The 24,563-nt window shown below is 48.1% G+C and overlaps 1 protein-coding gene across 1 annotated transcript in view; it reads left to right on the top strand.

The window, feature by feature from the left end:
- Positions 1–22,947, top strand: part of EFNA2 (ephrin A2) — a 99,392-nt gene extending 76,445 nt beyond the window's left edge. Inside the window, exons 2-4 of the mRNA XM_069102010.1 lie at positions 9,363–9,658; positions 18,634–18,699; positions 19,813–22,947. Of these exons, the coding sequence (XP_068958111.1) occupies positions 9,363–9,658; positions 18,634–18,699; positions 19,813–19,934 (484 nt within the window). The 3' untranslated portion in view covers positions 19,935–22,947. The remainder of the gene's footprint in view (positions 1–9,362; positions 9,659–18,633; positions 18,700–19,812) is intronic.
- The last annotated feature ends 1,616 nt before the right edge of the window (positions 22,948–24,563 follow it).

Raw genomic sequence — 24,563 nt, 5'->3', positions numbered from 1 at the left:
AGAGCTGGGAGGGCCTTAGAGCATAGGGTGTTAGAGCTGGGAGGGCCTTTAGAACCCAGGATGTCAGAGCTGGGAGGGCCTTAGAGCATAGGGTGTTAGAGCTGGGAGGGCCTTTAGAACCCAGGATGTCAGAGGTGGGAGGGCCTTTAGAACTCAGGATGTCAGAGCTGGGAGGGCCTTAGAGCATAGGGTGTTAGATCTGGGAGGGCCTTTAGAACCCAGGATGTCAGAGCTGGGAGGGCCTTTAGAACCCAGGATGTCAGACTTGAGAGGACCTTTAGAATAGACAATATCAGAGAGTGTGTATATGTATGTATATATACACACATGTATACACATGTACATATACACATATACATATGAATTATATATATATATATATCTTATTTGATCCTCTTAACAACCTGAGGAGACAGACATTATTATCATCCCCATTTTATAGATGAAGAAATTGAAACAGGCAGAGATCAGATGACTTGCCCAGGGTCACACAGCTAATAAGTGAGATTGGATTTGAACTCAGGTCTTCCTGACTCCACATTCAGTGCTCTAACCACAGAGCCACCCAGCTTCCACTTACTGACTGTTTGACCTTGGACAAGTTATTTCCACTGCCTGGGTGTCAGTTTCCTCATCTGTACAGAAGAATAGTTTGGACTCAGCTGCCTCTCAGGTCCCTTCAGCTCTCAGTCGGTGACCCAGTTTCACATCTAGCTAAAGTCCCTCCTGTCTGGGATTTATTTGACCTGCCCCCACCTGGCTCCTTAGCTTGTGGTGGACCTGTGCCAAGAGAGGGGAAGGAAGGTAGCTGTCTTGTTCAGGTAGAATAAGGAGCCTCCATTACCTGTAGGTTCAGACTCAGGGTTGAACCGTATGGACTCATCTGTCTTCTTCATCCATAGTGGTCCCTTGAGCATTGCTGGTGTTCTGGAGGCTGCCTTTTTCAGGAAGGTAATGAGCCTCCCAGTCCCTGGAAGTGTCCAAGCAGGATGATCTTCATGCAGATCCCATCCCGGTAATCTTCCTATAAACTGAACTTGTCACTCACCTGGTCCAAACATTTCTGTGCCCTCCGTGAAAATCAGTGAAGCCTTAGTGTGGCATTCAGAGCCTCTGAGCATCCCTCTCTCCCTCTGGCCTCGTGGCCTGTTGCTTGCCCTCTGTATTCCAGCAGAAGTGAATGACCGACCCTTTCCCTGCCGGCTCCTGCCTTCATTCATTGTTCCATGCTGCCCTCTCCTCTGACCTCTAGATATACCCCTTGTCTCCTCCAGCAGAAATCCTCCTCTTCCTTCCAGGCCCAGGTCAGGTGCCCTCTCCTCCGATACCTCCTCTGCCCCCTCCCCATCTGAAAGTCTTTTTCCCTCCTCAGTCCTCCAGCACCCATCCCACCCCTCCTTGCATCATCTTATTTGACCTCCTTCCCCCATCCCTAGTAGATTGTAAACTCCTTGGAGTCAGGGACTATGTGTTTTTGCATACATAAGTGATGATCATAATGAAAAATAACTGGCATTTTCGTAATGCTTTATTGTCAGGAAAGTACTTTACAAACTTCTCATTTCACAAGAAACTTGGAAGGTACAGATGAGGAAAATGCAGCAGATAGTGGTTAAATGACTTGCCCAGGGTCACACAGTGAGTACGTGTCCGAGGCTAGATTTAAACTGAGGTCTTCCTGCCTCATACCTCTAGAGCTAGATCTAGTCCAACCTTTTTATTCTACAGGTAAGAAACCTCGGCATAAGATAGATGAAGTTATTTGCTGAGGGTCATACACGTAGTAAGCTTCAAAAGCAGGATCTGAACTCAAGTTCCATGACTTGGGAGCCAGTGTTTTTTATATTGTCCCACAAGTGTTTTTATCCCAGCAAGAGTGCAGTGCCTTGGGTGTCCAGGGCAGGTGCTCAACTATTTGCTGAATTGAATTAGGTCATGGTATAGGAGATAGAGCCTTAGAGTTGGAGTCAGGAAGAGGCAGGTTCAGATCCCACCTCAGACCCTTACTTACTAACTCTGTGAGCTGAGCAAATTACTGTATTTCTCTGTGCCTTCATTTCCTCACCTGTCACATCTGGGGTCTGTGAATCTACATGGCCCCCATGGAGGCGGGATAGATACCATAGAGGCAATTCCTGCCCAGGGAAGGAGGAGATATTCAATAGCTTCTAAAGTCCTTCTAGCTCTGAATGGTTCAGGTTCTCAGTTGAACAGCTGACAGACCCCCCAATTGCCATGGGACCCAGTTTCCTCTTCTCTACAATGGGACTGACTTCTGGCTTCCTCCTGGGGTCTCATGAATAATTCAGCTAGACTAGTGGAGGTGTGAAAGCAGGCTGGGATCCCCTTACCACATTGTTTGTATCCCTAATGCCTTCCTGTCCCAACACCTGTTTTTTTCTTCCTCTTCATCACCCCCCCTCAGCCTCTGCTTTATTTTTTTAATTAGCTGATGAGCTATCTTCACACCTATTGAAACCCTAGCTCAAGAAACCTCATTAGCCCAGATCAAAAGGAGGCCTGAATGATTTATGAAAGTGCCATGGTTGAGAGAAATGAAATAATTAAGGGGACCTGTGCCTGAGGCTGTCCCAAAGGCCCCATTAGAGATTTCCCCCAGAGCCATGTGTATACCCACTCAGGGGTCATGGGCTTCTACACTCTGACCCTGAAATCTGGAATACCTTCTCTTCCTTGAAGGCTTCCAGGCTTTGTAGCCTTGAGAACATAGGACATCAGTCAGAGCTTAGGGAAAACTTAGAATCCAGAGAATTTAGAATGTCAGAGCTGGAGGGAATTTGGGAGGAGACAATGTCAGAAGTGAGAGGGAGTTGAGAATATACAATATCATAGTTAGGAAACCTTAGAACTCAGAATATTAGAGCTGGTAGGGACTCTAGAACACAGAGTATCAGAGCTGGGAAGGCCCTTAGAACTGGGAATGGCAGAGCTTGGGAGGTTCTTAGTACCCGGAATGTCAGGACTAGGAGTGTGTGTGCTTAGAGCCCTGAACGTCTGCCCTTAGAACTGGGAATGGCAGGGCTTGGAAGGCTCTTAGTACCCAGAATGTCAGGACTAGGAGTGTGTGTGTGTGTGTGTGTGTGTACACGTGCTTAGAACCCAGAATGTCAGAGCTGGAAAGGCCCTTAGAACACAGGCTGTCAGGGCTTCGAGAGCCCTTAGAACACGTCAGTTGGGAGGTATCTCCTCATTTCACAACAGTGTGAACAAGCCTGAGAAGGGGTGTCACTTGCCCGATGGCACGCTGACTTTGGAACAGAACCCAGATTTCCACCTCCTCTTCTCTGACCTCCCACACCCATATCCATATCCTCCATGCACTCGTTCCCTGGGCTCTTTCTTCCAGGGACCTCTGAGCTGCTTGACCAGTTTCAAATCCTCCTCCCTGTCCTCCTATCTTCACAACCAAACTGTGAGAGACTTTGTCAAATGGTTTTCTGAAATCTGGGTAAAAATATCTTCCGGCAGATCCTCTGATCTGTGGGCCTGATAGCCCTGTCTGTCACACGAGGAAATGAGGCTGGTCTGCTGGGCCTTGTTCTAGATAAGGCCCTGCTGGCTCTCCAGGAGAAGGCTTCCTTCTCTAGCCGCTCACTGTCCTTTTAACCGCTCAGGAGGGACCAGGCACAGGGCTAGGTGCTGGGGATGCAGAAGACAAAAGTGAAATAGCCCCTGCCCTCGGGAAGCTTACCTTCTATCAAGGAAAAGAGTGCACACAGATACAGAGTGATTTCTTGGAGGATGGGGTGGGGTTCAGAGGAGTATGGAGACGCCTTAATGGGCCCCTGAGCAGAGCTTTGAAGGAAGCTGGAGATCCTAAGAGATAGAGGTAAAGAGGCTAGAGGAGGACTGTCCTGTGTGGAGGGTAGCTTGCCCCTAGGCTGGTCTGGCTAGAACAGAGTGCAGGAAAAGGGGGATAGTGTGGAATAGGTCTGAAAAGGTAGGCTGTGTTCTAAGGATCCTCCCAGCTGTGATATGCAGTATTCTAAGGGTCCTTTTAGCTCTGACATTCTCTGCTCTAAGGGCCTTTCCAGTCCCGACATTCTGAGTTCTAAGGGCCCTTCCTCCTAGCTCTGACCCTCTCTATTCTTGGGGCCCTCCTGTTTCTGACATTCTGTGTTCTAAGGGCCCTCCCAGTTCTGGATTCTGTGTTCTAAGGACCCTCCCCACCCCCAGCTCTGACATTCTGTGTTCTAAGCATCCCCCCACACCTAGTCTTGACATTCAGTGTTCTAAGGACCTTCCCAGCTCTGGCATTCCATGTTCTAATATCTCTCCTGGTTCTCATACTCTGATCTAGATTCTAAAGTTTCATTAGCTCTGACATTCTGTTTTATGTTCTAAGCTCCTTCTAGCACCAATATTCTCTATTTTATGAGCAAAAGTCCCTTCAACCTAAGTCATTCTTTGGTTCTTAATTGTTGACTGAGTAAGAGTCTGAGTCTAGGGAGGATGCAAGGGGTGGTGATTCCCTGAACCAAACATGGAAATCTGGGGAGGCAGCAGTCTAGATCCTAGATTTGCAGCCAAAAGGGAGTTCAGAGACCATCTCATCCAACCCCCTCATTTTCAGCTGAGGAAACTGGCTTCCCAGTAGTAAAGTGACTGACTTTCCAAATCCTGTAATAGAGTAAGTGCCTGAGCTGGGCTTTGGTGCAGAAAGTTTGGTTTGGGACATTTAGTTTGGAGTTTGAGATGAAGGTAGAAACAGCCTCCTTGAGGTACTTAGGAATGTGAATCTGCAGCTCAGGAGAAACTTTGGGTCTGGAGACATCGATGGAAGGCTTGTCTGAATAGAGGAGAGAAGAAGAAAAAATAGGAGCGAACTTATAACAGGAACAGAGAATGTTGGAGGGGACCTTAGAAGATAGAACACAGAATGTTTGAAATAGAAGGGCTTTCAGCCAGAACATAGAGCATATGATGTTAGACCTTGAAGACCACTTAATCTCATTTTTTCATTTTAGAGGTGAGGAAACAGACCTAATTGAAACTTAGTGATAATCAATATACACAGTAAATTTATGCCCATTTATGTAGGACTGGAAGCATGATTTTATTATTTCAAATTATTATGGATAAGTAAATATCGTTTTTGGTCACATCTTTTTGAATATAAAGTCCACGGTTGGGAATGCAACTCTTAATGATAACTGTGCCCCTTCCTGTAGGAAAGTCTGATTTGCAAGATAAAAAATTAATAAAACAAAGATAAATAAAAAAGGACAGGTGATGTTGAAATGTTCAGCCTAGCTATAACTAGCAGTGGGGGAATGGGGCTTTGCACCAAAACATTGGCTTCGTCACCTGCACATCATGCAACCAGCCTGGCCACCCACCTTGGGATTTCGTTATCATGACACCCCTCTCCTGGGATCCACTCAGGGGTGTGCCAGAGAGCTGATTGTTCAATTTTCAGTGTCAGCATTTATACTCCAGAAATCTGCAAATGCTACAAATCAAAGCTTGATTTATTATTGAGCTGATTGTCTTGACCTAAGAAAGTGATGGAGAAAATGTTAATATTGCACCTTAAACTGAAAAGTGTGTTATATACCTTTTTTTGATGGGAAAGACCTGATTGTTAAATATTTTACCAGTGCACTCCCAGATCTAACTTTCTCTGTACTTCTAATAATGATGAGTGCAGAACTCTTGGGACTTAGGGGGGAGATAGAACCTTACCTCCCACCCCCATGACTACACCTGCAGGTGGGGCCTTTCTCTGTGTTCCAGGTGTGATAGTTTCAGCTCTGGTGTTCAGTGATCTTTCTCCAAGAATACTTTTTTTTTGCTATTATAGCAACAACAATTGCTAGCATTTGTGTAGCATGTTAAGGTTTGCAAAGCACTGTACATACACATATCCTTTTGGATCTTTTGGAATCTATAGTTGGACAGACAGGAAAAATAAAATTCCCATGTCTCCATCCCCACTTCCCAGGGTTCCCCGAATCTTTCTTCTGAATTAGATTATGTGTCTATGTTCTTACACAGGCTCATAGACGGAGAGCTAGAAGGTACCCTGGAAGCCACTTTCTTCATTTTACAGATGAGGAAACTGAGGCTGACACACTAATTATCCAAGGGGTCACACTGCTAGCAGGTGTCTGAGGCAGCATTTAAACTCAGGTCTTCTTGACTTCAAGACTAAAGTTCTATCCACCATTCCACCTGGTTTCCTGAAAACCCATTTGGAGATATCAGAAATTGAACTTGGGATCCTGGATGTGCAATGCATAGACTTTGCCTCTGACTTTAATAATAATAAAGCCAGCATTTCTGTAATGTTTTTGCTTTTGAAAAGCCTTTCATTGGAACTTCACAGCTACCTACCCTTGAAGGTGGGTACTCTTTTTACTTCCATTTTACAGATGAGGAAACTGAAGCCAGAAAGCTTAAATGACTAGCACAGTATCACAGCTGTAGTAAGTATCTGGGGTAGGCTTTGAACTCACGTCTCCCCCACTCCACGTCCAGCTTTCTATGCTCTATGCTAGCTAATCATTATACCTGTGCATTTGTAAGTAGACTCATAGCAGAGTTTTTGAGGAGGCCATATCATGTTCTCAACATTGGTGTCATGATTTCCTCACCATATAGGCTCTTTTCAGTTTTTCCCAGGATACTTTTGGGCAGCTTTAGCCTAAGAGATATCGGACTTCAGCTGTGCCCCAGCAGGAATCTGGATTCTCAGGTACTGGGCCCAGCCAAAGCATCAACAGCCTACTGGAGCCCATTGTCTTGGCTCCCAGCCTTCCTTGGGGATGCTTCCTGGGGCAGGTGGGGCCACCCCTGAGGTCTTGACCACACACAGTCAGACAGCTGGGAGGTGGTCTGTGTACCAGCCGTCACTAGCCACATCTGCACCAAACCCTGAGGAAGACTGGCAGGGCAGTAGATGCCTGGGATCTCCCCTGACCAGTCCTTGGATTCCCTTTTCACAGAGCTCCAAGGCCTTTAGCCTTGCCCTGTCAGGAGGGTGGTCTCAGTATTACCATGTCCAAGGGGGAGACCGGCTCAGAGAGCAGATGCCTCATCCAGGGTCATATAGTAAGTGATGGAATTGAAACTGAACCCAGATCTTTAGATTCCAATTTCAGGGTTTGTCTTAAGTAACCTCACTTTCCCCCAGGCTTTCCTCTGTCACCTTTCCCTCTTTCAGTAGCATCCCCTGTCTCTGGCTAGGACAGGAATGCCATCCAGTCAGACGGGTCTGAATCCTGGTCTACCCGGTTTATTCCACTGAAGCCACCTCCTCCCTCTCTGGCATTAAGGACTATCCTCTTCCCCACCCAGGGACTGAGAGCAGAAGACACGTTTGATTAACAAAGGGTCAAAGAGGACCACACATCTGGCTTCTTGGCACCTCAAACATCTGGACGGGGGGCCTAAACGTTTGGCTTAAGAGTCCCTGAACATCTGGGGCTCCTTTAGCATTTGGTTCAAGCATCCCCAGACATCTGGTCCAAGGTCTCCCCGCTCTTGCTTCCTCCAGACATCTGGCCCCAGGATTGTAGCTCTCTAGTTTTCACAGAGACAGGACATTTGTTCCCAGGCCAGTTCCCTGAGACTGATCCTGATGGATCAGAGAGGGGAGACACTTAAGTCAGACCAAATGGGGACTGCTGTTCCAATCCAGGGGGAAGGTGGTGGCCTTGTGAGTAGAGAAGGAGATTATGGGAGAGCTCTCAAGATGGGGTGGACAAGATTCAGCTCCTGGCAGCCACGACCCTCCTCTCTGCCCTTTCCAGGCCATCCTCCACAGTGGTACCAAAGCCATGTTCCTAAAGCACACCTCTGACTTTCCCTGCCCTGCTCATAATTCTTCAATGGCTCCCATTTGCCTCTGGGATTCAAATGCAGACTACTCAGCCTGGCATTCAAGGTCCTCCATGATCCGACTTGCACCTATCTTTGCCGCCTTATGTACCTCCCCCTTTTTTTTTCTTTTTGGAGGGTAATTGGGGTTAAGTGACTTGCCCAAAGTCACATGGCTAGCAAGTGTTAGGTGTCTGAGGCCAAATTTGAACTCAGATCCTCCTGACTCCAGGGCCAGCACTCTATTCACTGCACCACCTAGCTGCTCCCCCCTTAGGTACCCCTTTTCAGGCACTGTACTTTGGAGTGCCTTGGGATGCCCTCCCACTTCTCTATCTCTGGAAATAGTCTTCTGTCAAGACTCAGCCCAGGAGCCTTCTCCATGAAGCTGGCCTGGATCTTTCCAGTTAGTTAGCTGTACACACGTTGTGTTCCCAATAGAAGGTCCCTGAAGGCAGGGGCTTTCATCTGTGGCTTTGTGTCCCCAGTCCCTAGCATGGTGCCCAGCACACAGTCGGTCCTTGATAAATGCTTGACCACATCAGTTCCTTTGCATAGAATCTTAGGTTCAGAAGGTGTATGTGACTGGCTTTTTTTCAAAGCCTGGGTCTCCAGGCTTTGGCTTTACTTACAGTAAGTAAGTAAGGTACCATGTTTCCCCAATAATAAGACCTATCCCCAAAATAAGCCCTCTCCTTACTGTGTAAGATTCCTCTAAAATAAGCCCTCCCCCGAAAATAAGCCCTATTGAGATTGCTACTGTAGTGAAGATGATCCCCTGCTCTACACGCTACATTACGGTACCCTCTGTATGCACCGTCCTCCTCCCCCCCCCGTGAAACGCACTCCGTGCTCCGAGCTGCATCCAATCAGAGCTGCAGCAGTGAGCGCGTCATCCTGTTCTTCCCCAGTGATTTGCTTATTGAATAAAGGTACATTTTTTTGTTCACATTTACCTGTTTATTAAAATTGCTGTCAATGTTCATTAAAATAAGCCCTCCCCTGAAAATAAGCCCTCTGGTGTTTTTCTGTCCAAAAAATAATAATAAGACAGTGTCTTATTATCGGGGAAACACGGTAGTTAAGTGTCATGGGTGAATAGAGTGCTAGACTTGGAATCAGGTAGACCTGAGTTCAAATCCTACCTCAGACATTAGCTATATGACCCTGGACAATTCACTTCACCCTGTTTGCCTCAGTTTCCTCATCTGTAAAATAAGCTGAAGAAGGAAATGGCAAACCATTCCAGTATCTTTGCCAAGAAAACCCCTAATGGGGTCTTGAAGAGTCAGACATGATTGAAAAGAGTGAACAACACCAAAGTATTATTACTGTCATTGTTTATATTCACCTTTCCCTTTCAGGACATAGTCTGCAGTCTGCCCCTTTTCCTGACCATCCTCCTCCAGATGAAGGATCCAGAGGGCTTTGGCCAGGTCTCCATAGGCCTGGGGAGCCCAGGGGTACCGGTAGACTATGGGCCATGTCCCTGACCATTGCTGCCTCCTCTCTCCTGGCAGGTTTCATCACGGCGATTACACAGTAGAAGTCAGTATCAATGATTACCTGGATATCTACTGCCCCCATTACGAGAAGCCGCTGCCCCCGGCCGTGCGCATGGAGCAGTATGTCTTGTACATGGTCAACGACGAGGGCCATGCTTCCTGTGACCATCGGCAGAAGGGCTTCAAGCGCTGGGAGTGTAACCGGCCCACGGCGCCCAATGGGCCCCTCAAGTTCTCTGAGAAGTTCCAGCTCTTCACACCCTTCTCCCTGGGCTTTGAGTTCCGGCCAGGACATGACTACTATTACATCTGTGAGTGTGGGAGTCCCTTCGGGGCAAGCTGGAAGGGCAGGGGAGCACAAATCTGATGAGTGGCCTTTGTAGGCTCATAGACCTAGAACAGAGAGGAACCTTTGATGCCACCAAGCCCGTCCTCACTCACTTAGCAGATGAGGAAATCGCTGCTATGAGATTTATTATATCCATTTTACAGATGAGGAAACTGAGGCCCACAGAAATGTAATAGCATGCTCAGAGTTAAAAGCACTTTATATATCCTCTCATTTGAGACCCAAAAAACCACCCCATTGAGGTAGGCACAACAAGCATTATTATGTCCATTATTATGAGGCTAGAGAGGTTAGCTGTTTCTAAGCCAGCTCTGTCTCCAACTCTTTTCTGTTTAGTATTTAAAGTCCTTTGCTTTTAAATACCTTGAAAGGCTCCTCTAGCCTGAAATGAAAGGCATGAAATACCAGGCCATGAATGATCTAGAAACATAGTAGGGCAGATGTTTGGTTGCTGGGACTGGGGGCATGATGCTTCTTAATAGGAGAGACATAACCCCAGATAAGGAATAACTCCCCCAAACGCTCAGCTTTGGGGTCAGGTAGGGTGTGGCCCGTTAGGTTATGAGCTCCTTGAGTGAGGGGAAGGACTGCCTTTAGTCTCTTTTTTGTAGCTTCAGCTCTCAGCACATGGTTTATGGATTGACTGTCTGATTATCATCCTGATCATACAGAGCAGGGTTCGGTTGGGTGCAGAAGATTCCCCATTGCTGATTCTGTCTGGTTTTTTTCCTGGCTCATCGTAAAAGCCCAATTTGGGGAGATGTGCTGTATTTCCTATAATGTCAGAGCTGGGAGGAACCACAGAATATAGGACACGAGAGTGAGGGGGGCCCTGGGAACAGAGAATGTCATAGGTAGGGCTCGGTCTTTGCATAGACACAGACTTTTCAGCCTTGGATCACTGTTAACCCGTATACAGCCAGCACACACACACACACGAACACACACACACACACACATTTGGCATGATGAAGCATGAATTAATCTTTGTATACATCTGTATGTACGTAGGCAAAATGTGACCCTTGACCCAGATGTCACCTTGGGAATCTTGCCTGTGGCCCTAAAGACCCTCAGCTATGGCACTTGAGGGACCCTCTTATCTCTCAAACGCCCCCCACATCCCCCTGCCCCCATGTCATATATGGTCATATAGCTATATGAATGTACTTGGCAGACCAGATAATGTGCTAGCCTGTGTGTATGAACATATATTCGTAGAAAATACAGCACTTGGCCTCTGTCACCTTGGGAGGCCTTGATACAGGGAACTTTGCCTCTCTCTGCCTGCCCTACACTGATGTCCTCCCACTGAAGGCCTGAGTGGGGGGCACTATAGGGACCCCCCCTCTCCCTCAAGCTCCTTGCCCCCCCTTTTTATGACTCTTCCCTTCCCCCAACCTTTCACCGGGGAGATAAAGATAAAAGCTTGTAATAAAAATAATATTCGTCACGAGAGATAAGACGAATAATTACAATAATTATCTTTATGAAACTCCTGTCTTGGAATGAAAAATGTAATTTTTCTGATATTAAGGGAACTTAATTTAAACACCTTTTTTTCTTCCCCGAATTAAAATAAAATAAAATAGAATGGAAGCAGGAAAATCGCTCCCAATAAAGTTTAATTTGAAACTGCGGGAGCCCCGGGGGGATGGGGATCTCCAAGTCTCCCTAGGGCATGGTCTATATACCCAGAGCTACTCCTGCCAAGGAGGAGGGGTGCACAGCCTTGCTGACAGGGGGTGGAAAGGGGGTCACAAGAGCTGAGCTTTCCGAACTGGAACGGACCCTGGGGATCCAAGTCCTTCATTTTACAGATAGGGAAACCGAGCCCCAGAGAGGTCAGTGTCATGCCCAAGGTCACATGAAACAGAGGGAGGGTTTGACCCCAAATCCAATCCTCTTCCCGACTCCTTATTTTTCCTGCGGGGCATGTCAGGACCTCCAGGTCGCTCGCTCCCTGCTGCCAGGGTATGGAGAAGAGCTGGCAGAAAAATTCTAGGCTAGGACCACGACATGACCGTCTTTGACTTTCGGATCAGTCAGTCAGTGTGCATTTATTAAGCATCTACTCTGTACTATTCACTGTGCTGAGGGCCTCATGAGATCCAAGAATCATAGAATGGCAAAGCAAGGCATCTCTAGGTCCATTGTCTCCCTTTCCATACCTCCCCACCTCAGGTGAAGAACCACTCCTCTTCCCTCAACAGATAACTGTCAGGTAGTGTCAGAGGATAAGCCCCCAGACTTCTCGGGGCCTGAGTTGCCCCTTCTGTAAAAATGAAGGAATTAGACTGAATAACCTAGAAACAGTAGAAATGATCTCAGATAACAATGGAAAGAGCACGAAGGCCTGGGTGCGAATCTCACCTCTGACACTACCTGTGTGACCATGGCCAAGTTATATAAGTTGCCTGGAACTCAGTTTCCTCAGCTGTCAAATGAAACGGTTGGACTAAGGTGACCTCTGAGGGCCCTCCTAGCTCTTCAGCTAGAGTTCTCATAATCTCATGAATTTTGGTGATGGGTACCCCGCTACCTGTCATTCCATTGTGTAAAACATCTTATTTAGACATTTTAATGTCTATCGAGCCAAAAGCCATTCTGCCCACAACTTTCCCTCATTTATTCTTTGTTCTGTTCTCTGGGGTCCAGCAGAATAAATGTAGTCTCTCTTCCTCGTGACCAGTCTGTAAAGATGGTGATCAAGCCCCCCCGACCAAAGCTTTTCTTTCTCCTTAGTTTCTTTATTGACCCTCCTTGGGTGTGGCCTCCAGTCCCCTGGCCACCCTGGCCTCCCTCCCAGAGCTGCCTCCATTTGAAGTTGTCTGACCTATCAAAGCAGTGCCAACAGAACTGTCCCCTCCCTTGCTGTGGACTCGGCTTCTGTGAATTTAGTAGAAGATGGAGACAGGGTCCTCTTTTTTTTTTTTCTTTTTAGAAAAAAAATCACCTTGCTGCTGAGAAGCTAAGGTACAAGAGAGGATTGGAGACCATACCCTGCCAATATCTGTTGAAGGAAGTGGGAATTTATGGCCTGGAGCTAAGAAGGGTTGTGGTTGCTCCAAGTAGCAGAAAGGTTGTCATGTAGAGAGGGAAGGAAACAAGGACTTATTAAGTGTACTGTGTACAAATATTATCTCATCTGAGCCTTACAACAACCCTGGGAGGGGGGGTGCTATTATTAGCCCCATTTTACAAATGAGCAAACTGGAGGCAGGCAGCAGTGAAATGACTTGTCCAGGGTCACACAGTTGTGACCTGTGTGAGGCAGGATTAGAATTTGGGTCTTCTTGACTCTAGGCCCAGTGCTTTCCTCTACTGTACCACCTCAAACTGGGGGATCAGGTTTGTTTGTTTGGGCCTCAGAGGGCAGAGCTAGGACAATGAGTAGAAGTTATAAAGAAAAGAGAAGAAAGAAGGAAGAAAAAAAAGGAGGAAGAGGGAAGGAAGGAAGATGGGAGGGAGGAAGGAAAATGGAAGGAAGATGGAAGGAAGGAAGATGGGAGGGAGGGAGGGAGGAAGGAAAATGGAAGGAAAGAAGGAAGATGGGAGGGAGGGAGGAAGCTCCTGCCAGTTAGACCTGACCCAATTTGGAGTGGGCTTCCTTGGAGGTCTCCAGACTGAAGTGCTTCTCTGCTGTGTCATGGTGGCCATTCCTTTCAGTTAATTGGTCCCTGAAATTCCTCCAACTTATTCTGTGACTGAGTTTGTTTGGGTAAGGGGAGAGAGGCCATTTTAACATTCTCAGACTTCCGGCTCTCCAAGGGTAGAAAAAGGACCTCTTGGAGAGAGAGGCATTGTGTCCAGAATGCAGGCGGTGATGACCGCCATCTTGTTGTCCCTGCTGTCATCTGCCCTGGGCAGACCTCTCTGGGAGTGTGGTGTGAGGGTCTGGGGCTAGAGTTTCAGATAGATATTGACAGGTTGGAACTTGGTCCGAGGATGGTGAGGGGCCTACAGGCCATGCCTTGTGAGTATCAGTGGGTGGAAAGGGAAAGGTTTAGGAGAGAGAGCAGAAGACGCTGGGAAATAGTATCTGAAAGGCAGCTGTGTGGTCTGCTTGGCCCCAGAGCAGAGCCAGGAGCATCGCTGGGGGTGGGGGAGCTTCATCACTGATGGTCTTTGAGAAGAGACTGCCTGGCTTCCCATCGAGGGGATTCGTGCCCCATTGGGGTTAGATCAGATGCCCTCTGAGGTCCTTCCCAACTCTGAAATTCTGTGACTGCTTTTTGTACTATCAGACTTGTCTAACAAGGGCATGGGCTGCTGAAGAGGTAGTGAGTTCCTCTTCCCTGGAAGTACCCCAGCAGTTATCAGGAGGAATTCCTGCTTTAGATGAGGAGGCTGAGCTAGACCCCAGCATTCTCTCAGTCCAGGGGCAGCTCTCTCTGAAGCAGGAGCCCCCCTGGGTTGATTTCCTTATAACCCCTAGCCTCCAGCAGATGTTGGAGCATCTTTGTTAACCCCTGTATCATTGACCAAGCTCCTTCCAGGGCTTGAGAGGGAAAGTGTGGGGTGAGGGCACCCCAGCCTTCCAGGACTAAATAGGGTTGATGTCAGATGAGGGCACCCCAACCTTCCAGAGCTAGAGAGGCGCAATGTCAGGTGAAGGTACCCCAACCTTCCAGGACTAAGGAGAAACAGTTTCCAGTAGGGCATCCTAATCTTGCAGGGCTAGAGAGGGGCACCCTAACTTTCTAGGACTAAAGAAGGTCAGTGTTAGGTAAGGGTACCCTAAACTCCCAGGACTAAAAAGGGTCAGTTTCAGATAAGGGGACCCTAATCTTCCAGGGCTGGAGAGGGGCACCCCAACTTTCCAAGACTAGAGAGGGTCAATGTTAGGTGAGAGTACCCCAGACTTCCAGGACTAAAGAGGGTCAAGGTCAGGTGAGGGCAACCCAGACTTCCAGGACTGAAGATGTCAGGTGACATTGGAGAGAGGCAATATTGGACAAGGGCACCCTTCTAGGGCCCTCAAAGGGACTTCAGTCCCAAGTAAGCTCCCCTCGCCCCCCATCTGTATCCCCGCTCTTCACCTTGACCCAGAAGTCGAGGTAGCAGATGCCGTGTGGAGCCTGCGGGGGAAGAGAATTCCAATTTCCAAGCCTGGGAAGGAGGTAAACGCCCTTTTATTCTTCCCACTAAAGTCGGATTCCTCAAAGGGGCGGAATTTTGAGTGGCAAGTGTGCCCTGAATCCTAAGTAGCTGAGGCCCGAGCCTGGCCTGCCCGGCCACTCCTGGGTATGTCTGGCTGACATTTTCACACTTCTTGTGATGTCCAACTTACCCCTATTCAATCAAACCAGGCTTGATGATACCAGGGGCTGTAATCTAAGGGGGTGGGAAAGAGCAGTAATTAAAAACATGCTGCAATCGGGAGGGAGTCTTGGACACCAGTTTCTTTTTACAAAAGTGACATTTTCCAACCCCTCCTGAGAAGTGGAAATTTAATAGAGATTAAGACACCAGATGAAATAGGCTGAAAATGGAGGTTTGGAAGCAGGGGGGAGGATGGTGATGGGCCCCACATACCCAGAGAAGTGTTTTATGATTCCAATTCCTCCCAGGAGGAAACACAGAGATCTTCATAGGTTTGGGGCTGAAAGGGACCAAGAGGCCGTCTTGTTCAACCCCCTTACTTGAAGCTGAGGCTGGTGGAGGTTCAAGGTCACTTAGCAAGGTAGGGTCAAAAGGAAGACTTGAAGGCTGGTTGTCTGATTCCTCATTCAGCAGTCATTTAGCTCAGCCATGTCATTTGGCCAATAGAGAACTGAAGTCAGGAGAGGAGGAACAGCTTAGTACATCTGAGTTCAAATCTGCCTGAGATATTTACCAGCTGTATGACCCTGGGCAATGAAAAACTTCTTTCAGCCTTTGTTTTCTCATCTGTAAAATGAGGGGTCTGGAACCCAGTGGCCTCCAAGGTCCCTTTCAGTTCTAAATCTGAGTCTGGAGTCGAGTGACCTGGATTCAGTTCCTAGCTCTGACCTTGGGTAACTCATATCTCTGATCTGAGCCTCAGTATCCCCATCTGTTCAAATGGCTAGGATGTCCCAAAGGTCCCTCTGGGCTGTAGATCTGCTGCTGGCTGGCCGGCTCGGCTTGTGGGTGATTCATCAAAGGGCAGTTGGATGCCGTTGGCTTTTGTGCTCCGAGACGGTTTCTGATGCCTTGACTCTCCTACATCGGGGGTGGAGATGAGCATCTGCGGGAGACACAAATGTCGTCTTTGGGGCTCCCGCCGGGCTTCCTGCCGACGCTGCTAACGGAGCTTGAAATTAACAACACTTCGGGCTCGGAGAACGCACTTTCCACCCCAGCCGACCTGAAACTCCTGGCTCCCAGCACTTAACCGGCTGGTGATGAGCCTGGGAAGTCCCCAAGGAGGGAAAGCCTCATCTGTCACACAGTTGGGCTGTCATGGTGGTTGGTGTTTTCTTCCTTAGGCCTTACAAGACCTTGGGCAAGTCTCTTCCTCTCTCTGGGCCTCAGTTTCCCCATCTGTAAAATTAACACATTGGATTCCCTGATCTCCAAATGCCTATCCAGTCCAGTGCTTCTGATTTTGATAATTTCTTAGCACAGTGGCTCCCAAATCGTTTGGTCTTCCAACAGCTTTACATTCCTGAAAATTACTGAAGATTTCTGCAAAGAGCTTTTGTTTCTCTGTGTTCTATTTATTCGTATTTATTTTATGAGAAATTAAAATATCTTCTTATTCTTAGGGAAATGGTTTTGATCTCAGGGACCCACAAAAGGGTCTCAAGACCCCCAGGGAACCCTAGACCACACTTGGAGAATCACTGTTCTAAATGTATACATAGCATTTCCTACACCACAAGTCCTCTGAGAAAGGGATGTTTCAAGTGTGATTATCCCCATTTCACAGATAAATAAACCAAGGCTTAAAATGGTCCAGATCACACAGCAAGTAAGGATTTAAACTCAAGTCTTTCCCAACTTCAATTTCAGTCACTTTTCATTATTTTGTCAGTGAACATTTTTTTAAGCTTCTGCTGGGGCCACAGGGTGGTGCAGTGGATTAGAATGGAGCCCTGGACCTGGAGTCAGGAAGATGAATTCAGTCTGGCCTTAGACACTAGCTGTATGACCCTGGGCAAGTCACCTCACCCTGTTTACCTCAGTTTCCTCCTCTGTCAAATGAGCTGGAGAAGGAAATGACAAACCATTCTATCATCTCTGCCAAGAAGACCCCAAATGGGGTCACAAAGAGTTGGACATGAATGAAAAATGATTGAACAACTGTATCACTGCCTGCACCCCCCCCCCCTTTCCCCACTACTGCCTGTGGCTATAGGTGGGATTGATCGTGCAGTGCTGGGAGCAAGGCTGCTGGCCTCCTGACCTTTGGCCCCTCCGGAAGTCCAGAGTGAGTGGTTAGGGAGGTATCAGAATCTCTTAATGATGACAAATGGCTGAGTGTCAGAGGTACCCGGGAAACTGTCCCTCTCCTGATGGAAGAGGGGAGGAGAGGGGGTGTGGCAGACAAGCTGTTTGATTATTTATTTTTCCAGCTCAGCTGCATCAGCAGGGTCCCCAAAACAGGCCGAGGCCCCCGCTGCTTCCTTCAATAAACAGCCTGACATGCTCTGCGGGGCAGCAGGAGCCCAGCTGGGCCTGTGGGTCTGCCTGAGGAGGGGCTGCAGGTGAGAGGAGCCATCCCTTACCAGAGCCTCTGGTCTTGGAGAATTCGCTTGACTGCCTTTGAGCCTCAGTTTCCTCATCTGTAAAATGGGGGTATTGTCATTGTGCTCTTTACCTCACAGGCCTGTTGGAAGGATAATAATCATTAATAATAGGTACAATTTAGATGGCACAAAAAGTGTTTTCCATATGTTAGTTCATCTGACCTCATGAGGTCAATGCTAGCATGATTTCCATTTTATAGATGAGGAAAATGAGACTCCAACTTGCCGAGGGTCACACAGCTGGGATTTAGACCCAGGCTTTCTAGCCCTGGGTCCCGTGTTCTTTTCCCTGTCTGATAGGAGGTGAAATGTCAGGTATATGCCTTGATAAGGCTATGTGAGAGGTATTGAGTGTAGACAGACTGCTCCTGGGATTATGAAATGGGCAAAATCAGTGTCAGCTGGGCCAAGAGCACTGCCACATCCTGGTCCCTCCCAAGGAGCTGTGGCCCAAGAAGGTGGCCCTTTGGTGGGACCAGCTGGCCTTGTGGACTCAGGAAGCCAAAACAGAGGGGAAGCCTGTCCTCTCTGTGGAGGGAGAGGTTGAGGAAGAAGATGGCTTTGTCTTCCCTCTTTGACGCCTCCTGGGGCTCCCCTGGCCGGGCTGTCCTGGGCCTCCTTCCATGGTTTGAGGCCAACCTGGAGTGAAAGAACAAGACCTTGTCTGTGGTGAAAGAAGCCTAATTAAGGGGCCTGGATTTGCTGGTTCTGTCCAGCTGGGTGACTTGAGGCAGGTCCCTTCCTTCCTCTGAGCCTCAGTTTCCCCATCTGTAAAATGGAAGAGTTGACCTAGAGAGCTTCTGAAGTGCCCCTAGATCAACAATCCTTTGGTGTTCTAGTAATTCTGCAAAAAGTTATAAAGCATCTGCTATAAGCTTGGTGCTGACGGAGGTGAGACTAGATAAACGCAGTTGTTAACCTTCCTGGAGATCACAGTCCCATAGAGAGTCTTGGCTTATTCACAGATTACAATAACACATAATAGTCAGTGGGGTGGGGGTAGACTTCCTGGAGGCAAAAGCCCCAAGACAGGACTTTGTGGGGCTCAGCCAAGTGAATAGAACACTAGCAGATGGACCCAGGTCCACACCTGGACTCTTAAGCATTTCCTGTGTGCTGAGTAAAGGACCTTGACTGATCCTAGGGTGCCCCTCACCCGGTCACACTTGGTATCTGTCCTTACCAAGCCTGTAACTGCCTCTCTTCCCTTTCTCTCTCATAGCTGCCACTCCCCCGAACATGATGGACAGGTCCTGCTTAAAACTGAAGGTTTACGTGAAGCCGACAAGTAAGTCCAGTGTCTGGGCAGAACCAAGGCTCTGGGCCGGGCAGGCACGAGGCACTGGTGGTGGGCATGCTCTTGGGGGCTGAGCCAGGTCCTAGTCCACAACTGTCACTGACTCTGTGGGAGGGACTTTGGGCAAAACCCTTCCTCTCTCTGGGCCTCAGGGAGAAATGAGCTGTTTTCTTATGAGGAGATGCATTCTCTCTCCCTTTCCCTGTCTCTGTCTCTATCTCTTTTTTGTCAGCTTCCCTCTTTGTCTTTCTCTTCCCTTTTTGTCTCTTCTCTGTCTGTCTAACTCAGTCTTTAGGTCTGTTTCTGTATTTCTGTCTCTCTCCTCACCTTTCTGTTTCTGTATCTCTCTGGCTTTTTTCCTCTCTCTTTATCTCTGTTTCTCCCTTCTCTCTGTCTCTCTTCTCCCTTTCTCTCTTCTTTCTCTCTCATCTTTCTGTCTCTATCCTCCCTTTCTCTTCCCTTCCTCTGTCTCTCTGTTTCTCTCTTCTTTTCCTCTCCCCTTCCCCTTTGTCTTTCCATCTGTCTTTCCTCTCTTTCTCTCCCCTTTCTCTCTCTCTGTGCTCTCTGTTGTCTTACTGTTTCTTCCTTTTTTTCCCTTTCTCTCTCTTTGTTTCCATCACTTCCCTTTCTCTCCCCTTCCTCTTTGTCTCTCTGTTCCTGTTTCTCCCCCCTTTCTCTTTTTCTCTCTCTTTATCTTTGCCCTTTCTTTCTGTTTCTCCTTTCCCCCTTTCTATCTCTGTTTCTGTCTCTCCTCCCTTCCTCTTCTCTTTTTCCCTTTCTCTCCATCTCCATCTCCATCTCAGTCTCTGTTTCTGTCCCCCCTGCCCATTTCCCTCTGTGTCTCTCCCTTCTCTTTGGCAGAGATCTGTGTTGGGAGTCAGGTTGAGGTTATAGCCAAGGCCAGATGGGAGTAAGGGGTCATTGTCAGGACCTGTGGCAGGTTCTGGGTTAGGGATCAGCATCGGGACCTGGAGTGGGGGTCATCAGAGGTTAGGGTCTGAATTTGGGTGCTAGAGTCCAGATGGCTTCTGAGCTTAAAGGCAGGGTGGGACAGCCCAGACTTGGAAAGGAACAGTGATGACCTGTGCCTTTGTCCCCTGACAGATGATTCTCTGTACGAGTCTCCAGAGCCCATCTTCACCAGCAATAATTCCTGCAGCAGCCTCAGGGTGTCCCAGCTCTTTCTCTCTGTGGTGCCCGTCTTTTGGACCATCTTCACCTCCTAGCCCCACGGCCCTCCTGCCACCAGGCACCTAAGGATCGGCATTGTTCTAGGTGGAGCCAGGAAAGATGGAGGGAACCCTAGGGGGATGGGGGCAGCCCTTTACTCCTTGCCACCTGTTCGGAACCTCCCCTCAGACCCTGTCTGCCCCTCCTTCGGGAGGCCGGGGAGGAAGGCCCTGAAGCTGCCAAGCCAGACTTCCACCTTGGGGACCACACAGAGAGGACTGAGGAGGAAGCAGATGGTGTCTGCCAGGGTCTGAGTTCATGGCCGCCCAGGAAGGTGACCTCCAATCCTTGAAGGTTTCGGCTCCAGGGAGCCTCTCCAGGGCAGTAACAGCTGCTCCCCAGTCCTGGGGCATGGGAAAGAGAGCTGCTTATAGACCAAATAGAGAGCGTCCTTCTTGTTTCGATTTGGTGCTGATATCCCTTCCTCCCTGACCCTCAGTCCGCTGACCTGCCTAGGGGACCTTCACAGAGATAGAAGAGGCCACCATTGGACCAGGATGGTCATCGCCACCCAAACTGCTGCTCCTCCTTGTCCCCTCTGCATCGCCTCACCCACCCACCCACCCAAAAGATAGCAGACAAGCTGTCATTGCAGAAGGACCAGAGACAGGGGACTGGAGGGTGGGAGCGGGGGTGGGGAAGTCCATACTCTGGTTCTGTCCCTCTCCCACCCATCTCCTTGCCCTGTACTCACTGTCTAGCCCTTGTCTTCTCACTAGATTGAAGGCTGCCTGGACAGAGCTGATTGAAGACTTTTGTTCCTGAGGTCATTGGGGAACCCATGCCCTAGGGGAGATCATAGATGCTGTTGACCCATTACTTCAGGAATGGATGCCTGGGGCAGAGCAGGGAGCTGGGGAAGATCTAGGAATAGGGTGAGCTCAGTACCATGACCCATAAGGCTGTTACAAGGTCCAATTAAAGACTTCTTTGGGATATGTGGGCGTGGAAAAGGGACAAGAGGCAGGCCACTTGCTAATGACTGTGGGTTGGGGAGGCAAGGGGTAGAAATACCTCTCATTCTTTTTTTTTTTTAATGTATTTTCATTGTTTTATTTGAGACTCGAGTTTTTAATTTATTCTACCACCTCACACACACCCTGACCCAGTTTAAGCCTTTGGGGAAGGAAACAGGGGTCCCTCACTGTGGTTCTGGCCCCACATTCCTGATCTGCTCCCCAATTTCCTTCCTTTCCCCAGCCCCTATTCATCGCCTTCTCTTCTCAGTTCTCCACCAAAACACCCAAATCAATGTATCCTGAGTCCACAGCCCTGGAGAAGCTCCAGGCCTATCTCCTTCCCACTATGTTCTTTCCCCATGGCTCATAGGAGTTGTCCTGATTTCTAGCCTCGATCTCTGGCTTTATCCTCCCTTGACACCCTGAGCCAGTAAGGTCGCTGCTGCTCCAATGGGCCATCTGGAATCTCCTAGATCTGGGCTCCGGGACTGTGGAGCTTTTCTTTTTGGGGGACACAGTAGTGGGATGGAGGTGGGATTAGCCCTTGAGGACGTGCATATGTGGCAGACCTTAGGAGGGAGAGTGCCACTTGTTATTTTTGTCCCCTCTTCCTATCCCCACCAGAAGCCAAGAGTCCCAAGCAAGAGCCTAGAAAGGAGTGAGGGGTGGCTGTTTGGTTTCAAGGGAAGCAGCTCTCCTCCATCTCCCCAGTCAGACCTGCTGCACTGACCCAGATCCCCATCTGAAGGCACTGGTCCCTGGAGGCCTTCAGAGGAGGCTCTGGGAGGTTCTTTCTGAGGAAAAAACAAAACTGACCCTCACTGCCCTCTCTGGAGGACACAAAGCTTCCTCCCCATCTCTTACCCTGGTCTCTGTCTCTCTTTCCAGTTCTTAGCCTTGGTCTGGGCTTGAGTCTCCCCCAGGTCCCAGAGAGAAAAGCTAACAAGTCCCTCCACCAGGCCACAGTCCAGCACCCCCTCTTCCACTCTCCATTGAAGCAAGGCCTTTTTATTAAGGACCCTGTTGTTTCTTTCCTTTTTTTTTTTTTTTTTACAAATGCAAATGAATCTACCGATTTCTATTGCTTCAAGTAATCTGTCTCTAAGGAAGGGAGCAGACGTTATATTTCTGTAAATAGAGCCCGCAGGTATATACTGTGATTTATTTTTAATGCAATGCTGAGAATGAACTCGGTGGAGGTCTCTCTCTCTCCCTCTTTGTTTCTCCTTTCTTCTTTTTCTCTCCTCTTTCTTTTCTCTCTCTTTGTCTTCTTTCCTTTCTTTGTCTCTTCTTCCTTTCTCATCTGTCTCTTCCTTCTTTCTCTCCTCTTTCTTCTCTCTTTCCCCCATGTATCTTGTCTACCCCACTACTTCTCTCTCTGCTCTCTCCCAGTCCCTCTCTGTCTCTCTCTCTCTCTCTCTCTGTGTCTCTCCCCCTCCCTCCTCTCTCTTCCTCCCTCCCTCTCTCCCTCCCTCCCTCTCTCTCTTTCTTCCCTCTCCCTTTCTCTTTTCCTTTTGCGAGGGTTTGGGGTGGGTTTAGAGTAGAAGCTATAACTTGCAATAAGCTCACTTTGTCCGTCGGAGTTTCTCCTCCATCTGTGCCCTCCCTCCCCCCATAACAGTTTCTAAGAAAAACCGACAGACAAAAATTAAAAAAAAAAATCCTTCAGACATTTTAATGGAGTAAACACATTTATACAGATTTCATATTTCTATCTTCCTTTCCTTAATCTGTGTTTTATATATATATATTATATATATATATTGTGTATATCAACCACGAGGCCCTGAGGACACAGTGAGAGGAAAAATTTGGAAGGAGCATTTAGGGGAAATAGTTTCCCCTGCCAAGGTCTGGTTTGCCGGGTGTGCCCTGCCCCACCCCCTGTGCTGGTGGTCTCGGAAGTCGTTGACATCCTCCTTGGTTCCCCTCTGCCTCTTCCTCCAGCCCATTGTGCGGGATCTCCCCACTCCTGGCCCCTTCCCCACCACCCATCACCACCCAACTTTGGAATCTGTATTTTTTTATAATAAAATAAAAATAAACCTTGTGGGATTGGAGTGTTTCAGAGCCCCAGCTACCCCCTTCATCTCTCTCATCCTGTCCTCAATCCTTCCAGCAGAAATTTTCAGGGGATTCTGGGTAGAGACCCCAAGAGTGTTTTAGTGTTGACAAATACCTTTGCATGCTCTGTTTATTTGATCCTCACAACAAACCTGAGAGGTGGTAGATGCCTTTTGGAGGGCAGTTGGGGTTAAGGAACTTGTCCAAGGTGACACGGCTACTTTTTTTTGTGTGGGTGTTAAGTGTCTGAGGCCAGAACCGAATTCGGGTCCTGCTGACTCCGGGGCTTTACTCACTTTGCCACCTAGCCACCCTGTTACCCCCATTTTACAGATGAGGAAACTGAGGCTCAGGGGGTTTCCGCCTAGCAATACACAGCTAGTAAGTATCTGAGGTGGAACTTGAACCCAAGTCCAGCTGACTAACAAGTCCAAAATGCTGTTCACTCTTGCCAGGCTGACTCTAGGGCTCTTAACCTTTTTTGTGTGTCCTGGACTCCCTGCATCAGTTTAAAGAAACCTGGGGGCCCTTTCGCAGAATTACATTTTTAAATACATAAAAGAAAACCCAAGCGATGACAAAGGAAAACAATTATATTAAAATATAGTTCACCAATGTTAGAAAAAAAACAAGTTTATGGGCCCCAGATTGAGAAACCTTCCTTTAACTATATTTTAGGGATAAGGATGTGTATTCTGGGCAGAGAAACCATCACAAAAAGCTGACCCTTCTAGCATCTTCCCCTCAATGAATAATTATGTAAAAATAATAATAACTCCTGTGATTGTGGTACTTTTGAGGTTTACAAAGCACTTAACAGCCCTGTGGTAGTAGAAAGAGAATTGTTGCTTCAATTTTCCAGATGAGGAAACTGAGCCTCAACTAGGCTCAGTGGCCTTGCTTAAACCCACACAGGATTTGAACTATAACCCTGTAGCTTATGGCAAACTTCATACTCTAATTAGACACCTTCACTCCACCTGTATCGCCTGTCATTCCAAGTCCCTTCCTCCCTTTACCCTCCACACACTTTTAGTATTCCCTAGTGACATTAGAACCCTAAAAAGTCTAGAGATGAGTTACCTTGGGTTTGTGTCATTGAATTCCATCCCATTGAAGTAATGGATTGTCTAGACACTGTCCAAAGGACCAGGAAACAGGCAAAAACCTGTCTCTTCCCTCAAGGAGTTTACATTCTGCTTTGGATGGGGGTGACTTGGAAAGGGGAGAGAATGGCTGAGTTGGGAAACATCACTTACGTGGGTAGTTGAATACAAAATATGTACTAATTAGTTTGGGGGAGGAGGATGGGAGCCCTCACATCTAGATGGAACAGGAAGAAAGAAAAGCTGAGCTTTGAAGAAGCTAGGAATTCCAAGAGGAGGAGACGAGATAGGAGAGCGTTCCTGACACAGGGGCACAGCCTGTGAAGAAGCTAGGAATTCCAAGAGGAGGAGACGAGAAAGGAGAGCGTTCCTGACACAGGGGCACAGCCTGTGCAAAGGCTCAGTGGTGGGAGGCAGAATATCACAGAAGAGGAAAGTCAAGACAGCCAGTTTATCTGGAGATGAAAATGCAGGAAGGGGAGGAATGTGTGTAATG

The sequence above is a fragment of the Petaurus breviceps genome, unplaced genomic scaffold (assembly GCF_028583685.1).
Source record: "Petaurus breviceps papuanus isolate PSGF00001 unplaced genomic scaffold, PetGlider_PUasm1.0 523, whole genome shotgun sequence".
Classification (NCBI taxonomy): domain Eukaryota; kingdom Metazoa; phylum Chordata; class Mammalia; order Diprotodontia; family Petauridae; genus Petaurus; species Petaurus breviceps.
This window is presented reverse-complemented; position numbering and strand designations above follow the sequence as displayed.